The 17,865-nt window shown below is 50.0% G+C and overlaps 1 protein-coding gene across 1 annotated transcript in view; it reads left to right on the forward strand.

Moving 5' to 3' along the window:
* The first annotated feature begins 4,655 nt into the window (after nucleotides 1–4,655).
* The window catches only part of BPIFB4 (BPI fold containing family B member 4), a 30,018-nt gene continuing 16,808 nt past the window's right edge, over nucleotides 4,656–17,865 (forward strand). Inside the window, 9 exon segments of the mRNA NM_001243263.1 lie at nucleotides 4,656–4,776; nucleotides 6,103–6,165; nucleotides 6,442–6,961; nucleotides 7,980–8,084; nucleotides 9,110–9,253; nucleotides 12,016–12,079; nucleotides 12,549–12,609; nucleotides 13,754–13,845; nucleotides 15,474–15,674. Of these exon segments, the coding sequence (NP_001230192.1) occupies nucleotides 4,671–4,776; nucleotides 6,103–6,165; nucleotides 6,442–6,961; nucleotides 7,980–8,084; nucleotides 9,110–9,253; nucleotides 12,016–12,079; nucleotides 12,549–12,609; nucleotides 13,754–13,845; nucleotides 15,474–15,674 (1,356 nt within the window). The 5' untranslated portion in view covers nucleotides 4,656–4,670.

The following is a 17,865-nucleotide window of genomic DNA, read 5'->3' on the forward strand; positions in this document are numbered from 1 at the left end:
GGAAGGACCCAGGGGACAGGTTGGCCTGAGGACTGAGAATGGCACAGAGCCTTGGGTGACTGGCACCACATTCATGTGTGCACCGCACTCTACAGTCTATAGTGTGCATTGCTTCTGCCCTCTTACGAGTGGGGAAAGGAACAGTTGCCCTCTTTGCATTGTATTCCATTTAAAATGGTAATATATTTGTATCACAAGCATTTTTATCACACTAAGTGCCAGGCAATGGCGAACCACAAAGACTTTAAACAGGGAAGACCCAGGAGCTGAGTTACTCAGATGAGTAGCATCATTTTGAAATGTCCTTTCTAGTTTCCCCATTTTACAGGGGTGCAGACTGAGGCACAGAGAAGGAAAGTCATTGTCACAAGTTTATGCTCCTAGCAGGCCGGGCAAAACTTACCCCTACTCAGTGTCTGCTTTCATCAAGGGAAACTAAAGGGGGCTGCTGTTTACGGAAATCCGAGGCTCCAGGGACATTCCACGCATTTCTGATGTAATTCTCAAAACCCTCCTGGGAAAGTGTGATTATGCCCCTTTTGCAGGTGGCCCAATGGAGGCCGGGGAGAGTGACTGTTGAGGCTGAAAGGGCAGGTGCGTGTGGGAACGCAGGAGTGTGCGACTCTTGGAGTCCCTATTTCCCATTCCAAGAACCCCTCCAGCCCGCACAGGAGGTAATGAGGTGATCTGGGCTGAAGCTACTTCCTCATGCCCTCATGGCCCTCCAGACTTGCTGCCATGTGGGACCCAGGATGGTAAGGATGCAAATGCCACTCACTGAGCCCAGCTGTGTGCAAGACCCTGTTCCCAGAGCTTTGCAGGTCAGGCTGGTTCCAATCACCATCTTACAACCAAGGAAACAGCAAGAACCGGCAGCAGAAGCCAAGCCCAGCAGCCAGCTCCAGAGCCTGTGCTCTTAATGTTTCCATCAATGCACGCACTGCAGATGGGGAAACTGAGTTCCAAGGCGGGGTTGGCCCAGTGGCACAGAAGAAGTGAGGGGTGACATCAGCCGAGCTTGGCAGGACCTATAGCAAAGATGCCTGGCTTCAGAGTCCCCACTGCCTCCAGGGAGGAAGGAGGAGGCATCTCCTTGGGGAGTCGGGGGCGAAGCACGTTTATTCCCGGTTTGACTTGAAAGCAGGCCTTGGTGGAGAGAGAAATGTTTCCCCGCCTCTCAGAATTAGCAGACGGGCAGGGTTGGCGCAGGGAGGAGGTGGCATTGATTAAACATGGAGGTAGGGCCTGGGTTGGGGCTGTGGGGTGGGAAGCAAGGAGGCCTCAGGGAGCACTCAGTCCATTGGAGAGCAAGAAATGAGTTCATTCATTCATTCACTTGTTCATTTGTTACACTGGCATCTATGCCTGTGCTGGCCTAGGAGTGGGGCACATGGCTGGTTCGCTGGAGAAAGAACACCTCACTGCGGGCCCCAGGGGTCTCTGGATGGGCCAGAGGAAGTGTAGGGGCTGGGGGAAGCTTCCTACAGCTGTTGACCTTTTGACCCTTAGAATCTGAAGAGGGTTTTGTAGACAGCAGAGATTGCATGTGCAAAGGCCCAGAGGCAGGGAAGCCAGGGGGTGATGAGGAGGGGATGGAAGGAATGAGCAGCTCTGTGTGAAGAGAAGACTGGGATGTGTGTATGGAAGGCCTTGGATGCCAAGTGAAGTGGTCTGGGCTGTGTCCCAGCAGGTTTTGGAGGGTGCAACTGGGAAAACGCAGACAGAACATTCTGGGGTGGTGGAAATGTTCTATATTGTGATAGGAGTGTGGGCTGCATGACCGTAAAAAATGGTCAAAACTCAGCAAATGAACATTTAAGTTTTGTGCATTTCACTGTATTTAAAGATATAAAGAAAGAATCCGAATGGCATGCAGGGGGAAGTGTTTAGTGGTAATGTACTGATGTCTGCAACTTTCAAATGCGTAGAAAATAAAAGATGGACTAACAGATGGATGCAAATGCGACAAGAATGTAAATGGTGGGTATCGTTGGTGGGAACAACGTGGCAACCATGTGTACAATTCCTTCAACTTTGCTGTAGGTGTGAACGTTTCATGAGGAAATAGTTGGGAAAAACCTTGTTGTATCTCATACGTAGTAAACACTCAATAAACAGCAGCTATTGTTATTACTTTGGGACTATTATTTCAGACCCCTAAGAAATGAGTGAGGAATGTTTTTCTGATTAAAAAAAAAATGCATATTCGTGCACCAGTCCCAAGTTTGAGGAGTTGGATTCATATTCGTCTCCCTTAGTCCTAAAATCAGCCCTGTGAGGCTGGTATTAAACTCACTTACCAGATGGAAAGAATGTGAGGCTCAGAGGAGGGAAGTGGCTGGTCCAAGGTCCTACGGTGAGTTGGGGGCTGAGCAGGGTTTGGACCTGGGTCATCCTGATGCTGAGTCCAGCCTGGGCACCTCCTGTCTACCCAGATCATCTGGAATGGCTAGTGCCTGCCTTAGAGTTAGAAACTAGATGCATCTGGGGGTGCTTCCAGTTCCCCAAGCTTGGGGCCTAGCTGGGGTCTCCGGAAATGTGTTCAGCCCAAGGGTTGATAAAACCCAGCTCATGTGACACCATCTGGGGCTGAGTGCAGGTCTTGGAACTAGCCACAAACCACAAACCCTTGTGGTTTTGGGGCTCAATGCCCAATTTGCAGAGCAAATCTGAATTCCGGTCTCTTGTAATTACATGGTATTTCCCTCTCTGGGGTCTGGGCTCAGGCTCAGGCTGCTATATAAGACTGATCTGTGACCAGACTCAGCCAAAAGCAGAGGGGCTGGGGAACGGGACCTCTCAAGACTCAGCGGCAGGGACCTCCTGGGGGTAAGGAGGTGCCCCTTCTCTACTCAGTGTCCGGCAGGGGAGGCAGAGGCCTGGGAAGGTAATAAGGAGAGAGTCCCAGCCTGAAGATCCACCACGATGGCCCCTCTCCAAGTTCAGGTGTCTTGTCTGTAGCATGGGCCTAGTCAGGAGAGTCTCTTGGGAATCAACAGAAAGGCCTGGGTCATGCCAATTACATGCGTGAGCAGAGCTGCACTCGTCTTTCCCAGGGATGTTGGGTACTGAGGGTCCTTGCTACCTCCTGGAGACCCCTCAGCTGCTTGCTGATGCCACAAATCCTTCCATTGGTGCCTATCTTTTTAACTGAAAAGGGTGATTCCTTTTTGAACACAGCTCTCTAGAAAATGAGGTTGGGATGAGGTGAGGAAGCCAGAAAAAAAAAATTCTTGCATATAGTAGTCCTTTATATTCTAGTGTAAATGAATGCCTCTAATATTCTTCTGGGAACAGATAGGAGTGGGGAAAGAATCTGGGGACTCTGTGAAGTCCAAGAGAAACGAAGACAGAAAAAAAAGGAGAAGGTGCCTAAACAGAGGTGGCTGAAACCAACAATTTTTTGGCTCAGATGAGAGGCCATGCCCTGTGCTGATTCTCTGAGGCTTGTGGGTGTGTAGCTGGGGCTGATGGAGTGAGAGAAGTGGGTGAGGGCATGAAAGGAGCAAAAGGAAGCTTCCCAGAGGCTATGCAGCTCATTCCAAAATGCATGTTTTACCTCACCAATCTCATAACATTCCTCACCCACTTCTTAGGTGTCTGAAATAATAGTCCCAAAGTAGTAACAATAGCTGCTTTTTATTGAGTGTCTACTATGTGTGAGATACAGCTTGTTTGTGATTTGGGAGCAGAGGTTCAAAAAGGTAAAGTCTCTTTCCTAAGCATTAGGACCCAGATATCTCTGACTCAGAGTCGTTAATATTAACCACACGGTGTAGAACTGACTCCTCCAAAGAGATGGGAAGAGTGTTTGTCGGTGAGCTGGATGGGTGGAAGGGCGGCTAGATGAATGTGTTGATGAGTAGATAAACTGATGGAAAGATGAATGGATGGATGGATGGATGGATGGATGGATGGATGGATAGTTGGTTGGATGGATGGATGGATGGATGGATGGATGGATGGGAGGATATATGCCCTGCCAGCTGTTTGGATGACAGATGGATGATAGATATATGGGAAGATGGATGGATGGTTGGATGGGTGGACAGATGACTAAATGGAGGGAGGAGAATGAGTAGATGAGTGAATGGATGGGTGGATGGATGGATGGGTGGTTGGATGGATGGTTGGTTGGATGGATGGATATATGGCTTGCTGGGTGTTTGCATGACAGATGGATAATAGATGGATGGAAAGATAGTAGGGTGAATGTATGAATGGATAAAAGAATAAATAAGAAGGGGAAGAATGAGTAGAGGAATAGATGAGTGAGCGAATAGATAGGTAGATGCTGGAGAGAGTTCCTCAGAGCCTACCTGCTCCCAGTTTGGTGTTTTTGTGGGAATCCCCATTACCCATCTACCTGATGCTCAATTTGTCAATCCCACCTTGGGAATTAATTAGACATCCATTCTCTGAAACAGTGTGTTTAATGGGTCTGCTTTATGTCACAAGATTCATTTCCATCTGAAAAACTCAAAAGGTGGTATCTGGAATTCTGGACCATGCCTTACTGTGTGACTTTGGCTGGCTGCCCCTGTCTCTGGGTCCCAGGGTCCTGAGATAACTCTTGGCTAGGGCTGCCTAGTGCCACCTGCCAGCCAGGATGGTGGCGCCTAGCCACATCCGCATCTGCACTTTCTCTTCCGCAGGGAAGCAGTGCCAGCATGTGGACGGCGTGGTGTGTGGCCACACTGTCTCTGGCGGCTGTGTGTGGCACCCGCCAAGAGACAAACACAGTCCTCAGGGTGACCAAAGATGTGCTGAGCAGTGGTGAGTCCAGCCCCGAAGGGGTGAGGGTTGGCACAGGGCAAGCAGGGCAGCTCTGCCAACTCTGAAATACCCAGGGACCTCCTCCTCCTGGCAGAGTCCACATCGGGTGGCTGGGTGAATTCTACTCTCTGGGCCTTAGTTTCCCCTTTTTCTTTTGGCTATCATTTCCTGAGCACCTACTATGTGCCAAGCACCATGCTGGTGGCTTTATGCTTATTCTTTAGAGGCAACAGAGAACAGTGATTAAGGGCCCTGGATCAGTCTTTGTGGGGTTCAAATCCTGACTGTATGACTTTAAGTTTGTAACTTGAGTTCCCTGAGCCTCAGTTTCTTCATCTGTAAAATAGGTGTAATTATGGTCTCCATCTCAGAGAGCTGATATGAGAATGAAATGAAATGACCTTTTGAAAACTTAGGACAGCTCCTGGGACTTAGAAGTCCCTCAAAAGTGGGAGCTATGATTATTCCTGCTTCCAATTCTTAGGAGCTCGCTTTTGTCATCTGGTATGTGAGGACATACTTTCATACTTTCTCCCTCAACACTCATCCCAGGCTATCACGAGCATAAAAAAATGAGATTGTTTCCTATCTAAGTGATCTCTGAGTACCTCACAGGCCTCAATATTTCAATCCACCAGATGAGGACACTTCTGGCCTTGGCTATTTCCCAGGAATCAGTTGTGATAATACATAAGAAAGTTGGGGTTTTTTTTGTTTTGTTTTGTTTTGTTTTGAGATACAGAGTTTCACTCTTGTTGCCCAGGCTGGAGCGCAGTGGTGCGATCTCGGCTCACTGCAACTCTGCCTCCCCGCTTCAAGTGATTCTCCTGCCTCAGCCTCCCGAGTAGCTGGGATTACAGGTGCCCGCCACCACACCTGGCTAATTTTTGTATTTTTAGTAGTGATGGGGTTTCACAATCTTGGCCAGGCTGGTCTCGAACTCCTGACCTCATGATCCACCCGCCTCGGTCTCTCAAAGTGCTGGGATTACAGGTATGAGCCGCTGCGCCTGGCCTGAAGTTGATTTTTTAAAGCTGTAAAGAGCAGAGCACTTAGAAGGGAGGGCGATGAAGAAAATCCATGAAGGGCTGGCTGGCTGATGTCCAAATCTAGTTAAAGTGAGACCACACAAAACCCAGCAGAAAATGAGCTGGCCAGGATGCTAGGGCTAGATCAGCCTGGAGAAGTCCTCCTGTTCAGCCTCTGCACTTCCCTGATGGGAAAAGTGAGGCCCCAGGGAACTGAGCAACACTGCGAGGTGCTGCCTGGGGGCTGGAGGTGGAAAGAAGGGAGGAACCCTGGACTGATGCCCTTGTCTCTCTGCAGCTATTTCGGGCACCCTGCAGCGAAGCAATACTCTCCACTCAGCCCTGAGAGAGGTGCCCTTGGGTAAAGCTCGTGGTGATGGTGGTGGGCCTCTCCTGGGCGGTCTGCTTGGTGGAAGCGGAAGTGGAGGTGGTGGGGGAGGTGGTCTCCTGGGGGGCCTGCTTGGTGGTGGGGGTGGAGGGGGTGGCAGTGGCAGCAGTGGTGGAGGGCTGCTGGGTGGCAGTGGTGGGGGGTTGCTGGGTGGCAGTACTGGGGGGCTGTTGGGTGGCAGTGGTGGTGGTCTTCTGGGTGGTGGCCAACACCATTACAATGACTACAGACGCACTGAATTACCCCGAGGTGTTGGTGGTATTCCCTACAATGACTTCCCTGTCCGAGGACCCCCCCCAGTATATACCAATGGCAAACAGCTTGGTGGTTATTACGCGTATGGTCACATTGAGGCCAAAGACAGCACTGCTCAGCTGGGGGGCCAATACCGATATGGTGAGATCCCTGAGACCGACGAAAGCATCAGGGACCTCCAAAACAGCGGCTATCGCAGTGCCGAGAATGCATATGGCAGCCACAGGGGCCTCAGGCGATACAGGTCAGCTGAGCGGGCGGCACCTGTGGGCAGGCTTCACCGGCGAGAGCTGCGGCCTGGAGAAATCCCACCTGGAGTTGCCACTGGGGCGCTGGGCCCAGGTGGTTTGCTGGGCACTGGAGGCATGCTGGCAGCCGATGGCATCCTGGTAGGCCAAGGTGGCCTGCTCGGTGGAGGCGGTCTCCTTGGTGACGGAGGACTTCTTGGAGGAGGGGGTGTCCTGGGCGTGCTCGGCGAGGGTGGCATCCTCAGCACCGTGCAAGGCATCACAGGGTAAGGAGGGGACAGGTTCTCTCCAGAAAGCCCCCGTGCACCTCCAAACGGGGATGATCACTCCCTGAAGCTGGAGTTGTGGGAGGGAAGGTCTTCAGAGCCCCACACGCTTCAGGGCTTGGCCTCAGGACTGGACGTCTTAAGAGCCCCAAGTTGCATGGTTTGGGTCTTGGCATGAAACAGTCCTAAGTTTGACCCAGTTCAACTTTTCATGTTTGTGTGTCACTTTGGGCCATTGGTATCATCTCTCTGAGTCTCAGTTTCCTCATCTATAGAATGGTCATAGTAATACAGTGTAGTGGAAAAGATCCAGAGGATTTTAAAACTATACATATATATCATAAGTTCTGTTATGCTCAGCCTGCTCCTCATAGTCAATATTTAATTTAACAACTATTCAGAGCTCCTACTATGTGCAGGGTACTGTGTTGGCACTGGGGACGTGACCCAATGGTAAGCCAAGAAAAGACACATTCTCTGTCTCCATGGAGCTTGCAGGCTGATGGGGTATGTGGGCATTGATAAGAACCCTAAAAATAAACATACAGTTTCGACAGTGGCAAGAAGTTCATGGAGAAATAAGAATCTCAATAACAGGGCAGCTCACCTACCTAGGGAGGTCAAGGGAGGCTTCCTGGAGGAAGAGGACCTTAAGTTGAAATCTGAAAAAATGTATAGGAGGGAATTAAGCAAGAGGAACTTACATGTATCGGAGGGAACCAGGCAAGAGGGGCAGGGATGAGCAGAGGGAGGGAATGGCATCCTGACATGAAGAAACGATTCAAAGGAAATACATGGAATGCACACAGCGGGCCTCTGGGCATTGGGATTACGGGTCGTGGCGTTTTTGCCTTAATTTTTCTGTTTTCCACATTCTATCCTTGAACTGCGGGGTGTCTAGACTTTAGAGTCAGGAGGAACAGTTGGGGAGCAGAGAAAAGGGGTGTAGGGGAGGGTGCTCGGGTGAGCGGGTGGTAGTTGGGGTGGCGTTCTTCCCACCGCTCTGTGTCCCGAGCAGGCTGCGTATCGTGGAGCTGACCCTCCCTCAAGTGTCTGTGCGGCTGCTGCCCGGCGTGGGTGTCTACCTGAGTTTGTACACCTGTGTGGCCATCAACGGGAAGAGGTGTGTGCCCTTGGCCCTGGAGGGGTCCCCACCACCCTATGGCCCAGCCTCTGTATCCATAACACAGAGGCTAGGAAGACCTAAACTTTTGCCAGCGCATGCCCACAGACTTGGACCAGAGGCCGTCTGTCAGCTGTGAAAACAGCCTAGCGCAGTGGTTAAGATCTGGGAGGCTGGGCCAGGCGTGGTGGCTTACGCCTGTCATCCCAGCACTTTGGGAAGCTGAGGCAGGCGGATCACCTAAGGTCAGGAGTTCGAGACCAGCCTGGCCAACATGGTGAAACCCCGTCTGTACTAAAAATACAAAAATGGGACGGGCGTGGTGGCAGGTGCCCTGTAGTTGCAGCTACTTGGAAGGCTAGAGCAGGAGAATTGCTTGAACCCAGGAGGTGAAGGTTGCAGTGAGCCGAGACCTCGCCGTTACACTCCAGCCTGGGCAAGAAGAGGGAAATTCCATCTCAAAATAACTAAATAAATAAGTGAATCTGGGAGGCTGGAGTCAGATGATAGCTTGGGTTCAAGTCCTGACTCTCCCATAAGCTGTGTGACCTTGGGCCAGTTCCCCAATGTCACCTCAGTGTCTTCACTGGCAATGCGATAATGAGGTCACCCCCTTTTCCAGGTGACCGTGGCTGTAAGTGGGGAAAGACAAGCAAAATGCCTCCTGGAATAGGGCCTTCCATGCACGAGGTGCTGACTAGAGGACCTCAGAGGGTGGGCTTCTGCGTGGACTTATCCGTGTGGGATGAGGTCGTGTTCACCAAGCTAGGCGATTGGGGGTCACCTTGGAAACCAGAGTGTGTGCTGAGCCCCGTTCCCAGGCTTTGAAGCTCATGGGCTGATGGGGAGATAAACTTGTTCACATGTGACTTGAGGGACCAGGGAAGACTTCTGGTTCGGGTTCCTTAGAGATGAACAAGTTTCATAACAGACAGCAGGAGCAGCAAGGACAGGCCTGGGTAAGGGAGGGCTCCTGGTGGCTGGGGGTTGACTCATGGTCTCCCTGGCCCCTTGGCCTCCTCCAGTCTCATTGGCTTCCTGGACATCGCAGTGGAAGTGAACATCACAGCCAAGGTCCAGTTGACCATGGAACGCACGGGTTATCCTCGGCTGGTCATTGAGCGATGTGACACCCTCCTAGGGGGCATCAAAGTCAAGCTGCTGCGAGGGTGAGTGCCAGCGAGCAGTGGAGTGCCTTGGGGGTTGCTGGAGTGGTCTGTCTTTGGCACACAACATGCCATTCACTTACCCACAGGCACTGAGGTGGGCAGGATGAGGATGCTGTGGGGTGGTGAGTACTCACGCTGAGCCAGCTGCACTGTCACCTCTGTTCCTGACCTGGTACATGCCTGATGGGAATTCATGGGCTGCACCACCAAACCCAGGATGGGGCCTTCGACCAGCCTGGAAAATATGTCATTGTGACACACATTCTTTCCAGCTTTGAAAAGGCTTCGATCTGAATGGTCAGGAGCATGCCCGAGACTCATATCTCAGTTCCACGGTTCCTTGCTGTGTGATTTTGGGTAGTTCTGTTGCCCTCTCTGAGCTCCAGTTTCTTCATCTGTGAAATGGGGTAATCCTTTTTCCTTCGGGAATTGAGATAAGGAATGGAAAACAGTGCATCAACTGGGACATCTTGAGAGCTGATGAACATATGTCCAACAGGGGTTGTGTGTGCATTGGTGCCCCAGATTGCAGGAGCATTTCCCGCTTAGTTCTGCCGAATTCAACCCTGGTGAGGGGATGAGAGTTTTCCTATGACATGCTCCTTACAAAATGTCCAAGTCTCCACCCTCTGGCAAAGTGGTGTCAAGTGTCCGTGTACTGGCCAGCAGTACAGGTGGTGGTCCTGGATGAGGACACACTCAGAGTGGAGTCTCTTTCTCTTCACTCCCTGCCCTCTTCTTTGGCTTCTCTCTTGAAGGCCTCCGACCCCGCTTCTTCCTCTCCATTATTATCCATCTTCTGGCCCAGTCCCCCCAGCCCTTCAAACTCATTGTGCAACTTGAACCCCAAACCTTCTGATTCCTGTGGGCTTCTCGGAGGCTTTACTTCTGCTTCAGAGAGAGTGAAGGCAAAGAAAATCAGTTCCCAGGGCCCAGGCAAGGAGAGGAGGGTGAGGGAAACCCATGGAAACCTCACAGATTTTTAAATTCACATTTTCACTAGGAAGTATATACTTGGTAATACATGGTTCACAAACATAAAGTGACAAAAAGGCACAGAGTACAGGGCTTCCTCCTATCCCGCCTCCCTCTGCCTCCCTCCCACCAAGCTCACCGGTTATTCATCTCTCAATTCTCCTTCCAGTTTCTTTGTACACGTGAAACAAATATGAACATAGAGTCTCATCTCCCCCCTCCTTTTATGCAAAGGGGCACATACTATAAACACTGTTTTACACTTGGCTTTTTTTCATTTTCCCTATTGGAAGAATTTTCTGCATCCAAACATTGAGAGCTTCCTTGTTTAACTTTTTACAGCTGCGTAATATTCCATTGCTTATTTGGCCGGTCCTCTATTGATGGATATAATTTGCCTAATCTTGTGCCCTGACAAGTAAGGTCACAATGATTAACCTTTTATATATGTCATTTTGCAGGAGGGTTGATGAACCTGTTGGATAATTTCCCAGAAGAGGAAGGGTTTGTGCCCTGAATGTACATAAAGCAAAGTCCAACTATCCCCTCAACACACACACACACACACACACACACACACACACACGAAAGCACGCATGCATACACACACATATATATTCTTAAGGCCCTTATCATCTAAGGAGAGGTGGAACCAGGATAAGCCCCTCAAGGTGAATCCACTTAAAAGGGAGAAATGCATAATTAGCTTTGGGAGAAACATTCTAATTAGGGCTTTATCTCAAGAAATTCTTCGCTTTGCTGAATTGGTGCAGCACTGAACAATCAGCCACAACCTCAGAAGGGGGGACCCAGGCGGTGTTCGGAGGCGAGAGACGGAAAGCAGTTCTCAAGAGGTTCAGCTGTCAGGGACACTTTGGTGTAGGATGGTCATGCTTCCTTCATCTCCTTATCACTACAAGCCCCTGGAAACAAATTTTTAGACCAAAAATCTGTCTGTCCATCTATATGTCTTGTCTATCATCGATTTTCCTCCTTAACTACAGCTTGGGAGGGTTAGTTAAGAGCTGGGTGCAGTTGTGTGCACCTGTAATCCCAGATACTCAGGAGGCTGAGGCAGGAGGATTTCTTGAGCCCAGGAGTTCAAGGCTGCAGTGAGCGGAGATTCTACCACTACACTCCAGCCTGGGCAACAAACTGAGACTCTGTCTCAAAAAAAAAAAAAAAAAAAAAGAAGAGCTGTGTGGGTTACTTCTGTGGACCTCGGCCTCCTTGTCTGTAAAATGGATCACCTCTCCCAATTGTTTTAACACCAACTATCCATCCTCTCTTGTGGACCACATGAGCGCATTTTACTGGCCAGTATTTCTCCTTCCCTTCCCTCCATAAACATTTATTGAGCACCTACTATGTACTAGATACCGAGTTAGGTGCTTACATAAATAAACACATTCGTTTTCGCTTGGCGAGGACAATATAAGGTTGCAGCAAATGGCCCATGTGAAGGTCAGATCAGCAGGTGGGACTGACTTTTGCAATTGAAAATCAGCAACATTACAGCCTGGTTCTGACCCATTGTAAAGCTCCAGAAACTTCGTTTATCGAATGAGTGAATGCATGAATTCATGAAAAGTCCAACAATTTGCCTGGGTGGCCTGTCTAGTCAGTCCAAGGTGAATGTACTCTGTCCTCCCAGCTTTCAGAACAATTTTCCAGCACTCCGAGGTTCCCACTGTTCAGAGCCTGGACTAGTGACCCGCAGGATGAACAGCCTTGGTGAGGCCTGCATGGCTGCGAGCCTTGACCTCCTCCCGCTCCTGTCTCCTTAGGCTTCTCCCCAACCTCGTGGACAATTTAGTGAACCGAGTCCTGGCCGGCGTCCTCCCTGACTTGGTAAGAAGCTGTCCCAGGATGGGAGCAAGGGGCACAGGCTTCTCCTAGACCAAGGGGCCATAGTCCAGCCTCCATTCCTGGTGGCCTGCAGGTAACCCAGAGGGACAGAGAGAGCCAGGGCCTGGGGCATATTTTTGGAGGGTCTGGGAAGGACCCTGAGGAATACGAAGGGACAGATTAGTGAAGGGTTAAGGAGAGGGAGCTTGAGAATTGCATAGTTACAGGTTTGAATCCCGGCTTGGGCACTTCCTAACTGGGTGACACGTTGCGTCACCTTTCTGAACCTCAATTTTCCCATCTGTAAGTGGGAATTAGAGACAGCCTTCCCCACAGGGCTGTGGCGAGGACAGTGCCTGGCACAGAGCAAGCAGTCGGTAAATTTTAGCTATCGTTAACTCTTGCGTCCCTGACTCCCTTGCTCTGACTCCCTGCAACGTCACCAAGGCTTTGTGCCGTTTCTCCCCTGCAGCTCTGCCCCATCGTGGACGTGGTACTGGGTCTTGTCAACGACCAGCTGGGCCTCGTGGATTGTAAGTCCTTCCTGCTTTGCTTCACTGGCCAACATCTACAAGTGCCTGCTCTGGGTGCAGCCCTGGGGAAGGCACTAAGGACCGGGTCCTTTCTGGGAGGAGGGCTCAACATGGTGGGAGCCACAGACCTGCCCTTAGTTAGGCCCTGGAAGTGACATGTGGCTAATGCCACAAGGGAGGTGCCACCTGGCTTTCACTCTTGCTCCCAAACACCCCCCTGAGTACCAGAGAGAGGAGCTTCCGCCAGGGTCTGGGAGGTAATGGCTCTGTCCTGGGAGTCAGGAAGCTGGGTTTGAGCCCCAGCTCTGCCCCGGCCGCTGTGTGAACTTGGAGAGACTCTTCCCACTTTTCTCATCTCTCAAATCTCTCAGTTCACAGAGGGGTTGGAGAGTGACTAGCAGGCGACACACTGTGGAGACTGACCAGGGCCTCAGAATCAGGCTCCACCACCATCTCGGACCCTGGATTTCTGAGTGAACATTCCTGAAAGCAAGCCCGCCCTGTATGGCTGTGCCATTTGTGCAGTGCACCGTTCCAGGGACCTCCTTTCACACGGATTATAGTGGAACAGCAGTGCCTCGAGTTGTGCAGTGCACAGCCTCCACAGCCACACAGGGCAGCCCTCTCTGATAGTGCTCCCGTTTCTCTGGGACTTTAGGCAGTCTGAGAATGGCTTTCCAAGACAGGAAAATCTCCTTCCCTTTGTGGCCAGAGATGAGGAGGGAAGAGCCCAGAAGCTGGAACTGTTCATTACACAGTCAAGGAAATGACAGATTCAACTAAGCACTGCATTGTGGAACCCTAAATTCCTTCCCTGGTGCACAGCACTTCAGAGTTTACAAAGCTTATCAACATCCAGGATATCATTGCATCCTCCCCACCCCCGCCAACATAGTCCCAGAGGTTACAGTAAACCCATTTTACAGAGGAGGCAACTGAGTTTCAAGGAAGTGCAATGACTTGCTTGGGTTCACACAGCAAGGAAGAGGCAGAGCTGGGATTTAAACCCAGAACTTTTGCTCTTTTCATGGTGTCTGGAGCTGGAGCCTGGGCCTAACTTGTCCACCCCCAGCCCCAGTGTACAAAGAGGGAAGGCGTCTGGATGGTGAGGGGACCTCCCCGTGACCCTCTCCTTTGCCCGCAGCTCTGATTCCTCTGGGGATATTGGGAAGCGTCCAATACACCTTCTCCAGCCTCCCGCTTGTGACCGGGGAATTCCTGGAGCTGGACCTCAACGTGAGTGTCTGGGGTTCAGGGCAAGGTGTGGTGGCCCTCCTCCCAAAGGCAGGAGTATCAGCGAGGACCTCCCAGGGCTTCTGCTGAATGCCTGGGAAGCAACACTTGATAGGACCCTTTCTGATTAGAAGAAGGCCTTCTCAGAGCTGTGTTAGAAAACATAATCATAGCCAGCATTCCAAATGCTTACTGTGTGCCAGGCACGTTCTGCATGCTTTGTGACGATTAACTCAGCCTATCCTCACAGCAACCCTATGAGGGAGGCACTTCTTATTGAGGAAACTGAGGCACAGAGAGGTTAAATCACTTGCCCAAAGTCACACAGCTAATAAATGTGGACCTGGGATCCGAACCCAGGTAATCAAACTACTAGGTGCTAAAAGAGCTGCTGCTGTGGGACTGGGTGTGCTGGAGGAATAAATGTGCCAGAGGTATGCTAGTAAGCATTTAACCATCAGCTCTCCATGATTTTATAAAAAACTCCTGATTTGTAGCATTGGCCAGTTTCCATGGTTTCAAAACTCCCACCATGGACAGCTTCAAGTTACTAACGTGATGTCAGTGAATGCAGAGTCGGGAAGAGATGTGTGAAATCTGACCTTGTGAGCTGGTATGAGCTGGCTTCTCCAGCACTGGCCTGCATCCGGCCCCTAATTTTGTATGGGGCACACACACATATGTACTTTCCCTAGGCTTCATGAACACAGACGCCTCCATACTTGCTCCAGCAGATACAGAGATGCAGGTGCACATCCGCGCACCTGTGTATGCATATATATTTCCAGCCCCTGTGCATGCACACCTAATATATTCATAAACATACATCCGTTCAAGAGAGATTCATTGGTCACCCATTGTATGCCAGCCTCTGGGCTGAGTGCTGGAGGTACAGTGATGAACAAGACAAATTATCTGCCCTGATGGAGATTAGAATGTTTTGGAGAGGACAGACCATAAAAAAAAATCACTCAAACAAATATACAGTTCTAAATCATGAGCATGGTGATCAAGAATCCGAGGCCATCAGAGCTTAAAGCAGGGGATATGTGATCCACCCAGGGAGGTCAAGGAGGGCTTCCTGGAGGAGGTGACATTTCGACTGAGAGCTGCCAGATGAGTGGAACTTAACAAGAGAAGAATGTGGGGAAGGGAATATCCTGTGGGAAGGCCCCATGGTTGGGGTGGTGGTGCTGCGGGGAGACTGACAAGGCCCTGGTAGCTGTACAGAAAGAAGGTGAGAGGCAGAGTGGCTTGGAGACTGGAGAGGTCTCATGGAGCGGATCACCCAGCACCTTATAGGCTGTGGAGAGGAGTCTGGTCTTTGGAGGGTAGATACACATTGTGCAGATGCATACACATGCTAGTTTATCACTGCAGGGCTGAGTTTGGAGAGGATCTGTCATACCGTGGCTGTAATTGTAAGTGACCATGAAACAGGAACTGCAAAATGTTCCATTGCATCATAAACTGGAGGAGAGTTGGGACCATACATCAAAGAGTCACTCAGACTCAGTGGGTTTAACCAAAAATGTCTTCCTGGAGGCAGATTCAGGGCCTCACTCCAGCCTCCAGTTCCCTTCTTTCCATCTTCTCCCTCCGCATGACCCCTTTCTTCTCTTCTCCCCCAGACGCTGGTTGGGGAAGCTGGAGGAGGGCTCATCGACTACCCACTGGGGTGGCCAGCTGTGTCTCCCAAGCCTATGCCAAAGCTGCCTCCCATGGGTGACAACACCAAGTCCCAGCTGGCCATGTCTGCCGACTTCCTGGGCTCAGTGCTGACTCTGCTGCAGAAGCAACGCGCTCTAGACCTGGACGTCACCAATGGCATGGTGAGTCACAGCCCCGCCGGGGGGAGGTGGGGGGCAGCACACAGCTGCCAGTGACCCTTCTCAGTCCCCACACTTGGGGAATTTGCTGTGAAGTGAGAACTGTAGATGGTCCACCCCTTGACTCACCTCCAGCTCGTGGGTGTGCATCCGTTATGTCAGCGCTGGCCAAAGTGTGGGGCTTGAGAGGATTTCAGGTGGTCCACTGACCAAATCTCACGATGAGAAAGTTGCTCCCTATTCAATTTTATTTAATTTTATTTCAATTGTTTTTTAAAAGCATAATATATATTCACATATATGTACCTCAATATAAATATTTAGAATGTTTTCATTTGGTAAACACTAATACACAAGTAACAAAATGATACATAACAAAATACCACCCTTAGGCATGCTCTAGAGTCATTTTCTTTCCAAACCTTTTCTTTCAAAGACTTTCAAGCCTTCAGAAAAGTTGCAAAATGCTACAACTGATGGACATATATCCTTCACTTAGATCCACTAGTTAAAATTTTGCCACAGTTGCTTCATATCTACCTATGTGTCCGCTCACCCTCCTACCAACCCACTCCTCCATCCATCAACCCACCTATCCACCTGCCCATTCATCCACCCATACTTCCATCTATTTATCCTTCCACCCACCCTTCCATTCATTCATATATCCATCTACGTATCCACCAATCCCTCCATCTATCTATCCATCCATCCACCCACCCACCCATCCACCCATCCACCAATCAAACCACTCACCCATTCATCCACCAATTCATCCATCTATCCATCAATCTGTTTATCCATCCATCCACCTATCCACGCACTCACCCACCCATCCACCATCAATCCATTCATCCATCCACTCATCAACCCACCCATCCATCCATCAACCCATCCATCTATCCATCCATCCACCTATCCACTCAACCACCCACCCATTTACTCATCAACTCATCCATCCATCTACTCATCAATCCACCCATCTATCCATCAACTCATCCATCTATCCATCCATCCACCTATCCACTCATCCACCCACCCATCCACCATCAACCCATCCATCCATCTACTCATCAACCCACCCATCCATCCATCAACCCATCCATCTATCCATCCATCTACATGTCCACTCACCCACCCACCCATTTACCCATCAACCCATTCATCCATATCCACTAATCTATCCACCTATCCATCTATCCATTTATCTATCCATCCACCCAACCATCCGCCCATCTATCCACCCATTTATTCATTCCTCCATCCATTCATCTATCCATCCATCCATCCACCAATCCATCCATCCATTTATATATCCATCCATCCACTCACCCATTATCAATCTATCTGTCTGTCTTTCTCTCTGTCTGCCTGCCTGTCTGTCTACCCATCTATCCTATCTGTTGTTGAGCAATTTGAGTTTTCGGAGACATCATGACATTTCATTCCATAAACTTCACTGTGTATCTCCTAAGAAGACATTCTCCACAAAACCATCATACAAATGATGCCAACATTTGCTTCCATTAAGAGAAAAGTCTCCACTTCGTGTCCATATGTAGTTAGCCCTCTCTTGCACTTGTCATTGTCCCCTTTTTAACTAAGAGACAACAGAGCTCATGCCCAAAGCTCTCCACAGACAATGATATCCATGCAGAAGGTAATGGCATTGTTTTGTTTTTATTGTATTTGGTTTTACAGTGGCCCTCTCTTTGTGTCAAGTGTACTGGCTTTCCATTTTGAGTATTTGAGGTCTTAAGAAGTAAGCTAACTTAAAGAATGCTAAGTAAATAATAGTACAAGTAGTTCAAGGATGTGGCAGAGGTCATGAATTCAGTGGACACTGAGTTATGCAAATAGACTTGATGCTGCTCTCCTTGTTTTAATAAGGAATAACATTTTTTTTTTTGAGACAGAGGCTTGCTCTGTCACCCAGGCTGTAGTGCAGTGTCGCAATGTCGGCTCACTGCAATCTCCTGGGTTCAAGCAATTCTCCTGCCTCAGCCTCCCAGTAGCTGGGATTACAGGCATGTGCCATCACACCCGGCTAACTTTTGTATTTTTAGTAGAGGTGGGGTTTTCATCATGTTGGCCAGGCTGGTCTCGAACTCCTGACCTCAAGTGATCCACCCGCCTTGGCCTCCCAAAGTGCTGGGATTACAGGCATGAGCCACCGTTCTCGTCCAAGAGTAAC

This window comes from Macaca mulatta, chromosome 10, assembly GCF_049350105.2.
Source record: "Macaca mulatta isolate MMU2019108-1 chromosome 10, T2T-MMU8v2.0, whole genome shotgun sequence".
NCBI classification, from domain to species: Eukaryota; Metazoa; Chordata; class Mammalia; order Primates; family Cercopithecidae; genus Macaca; species Macaca mulatta.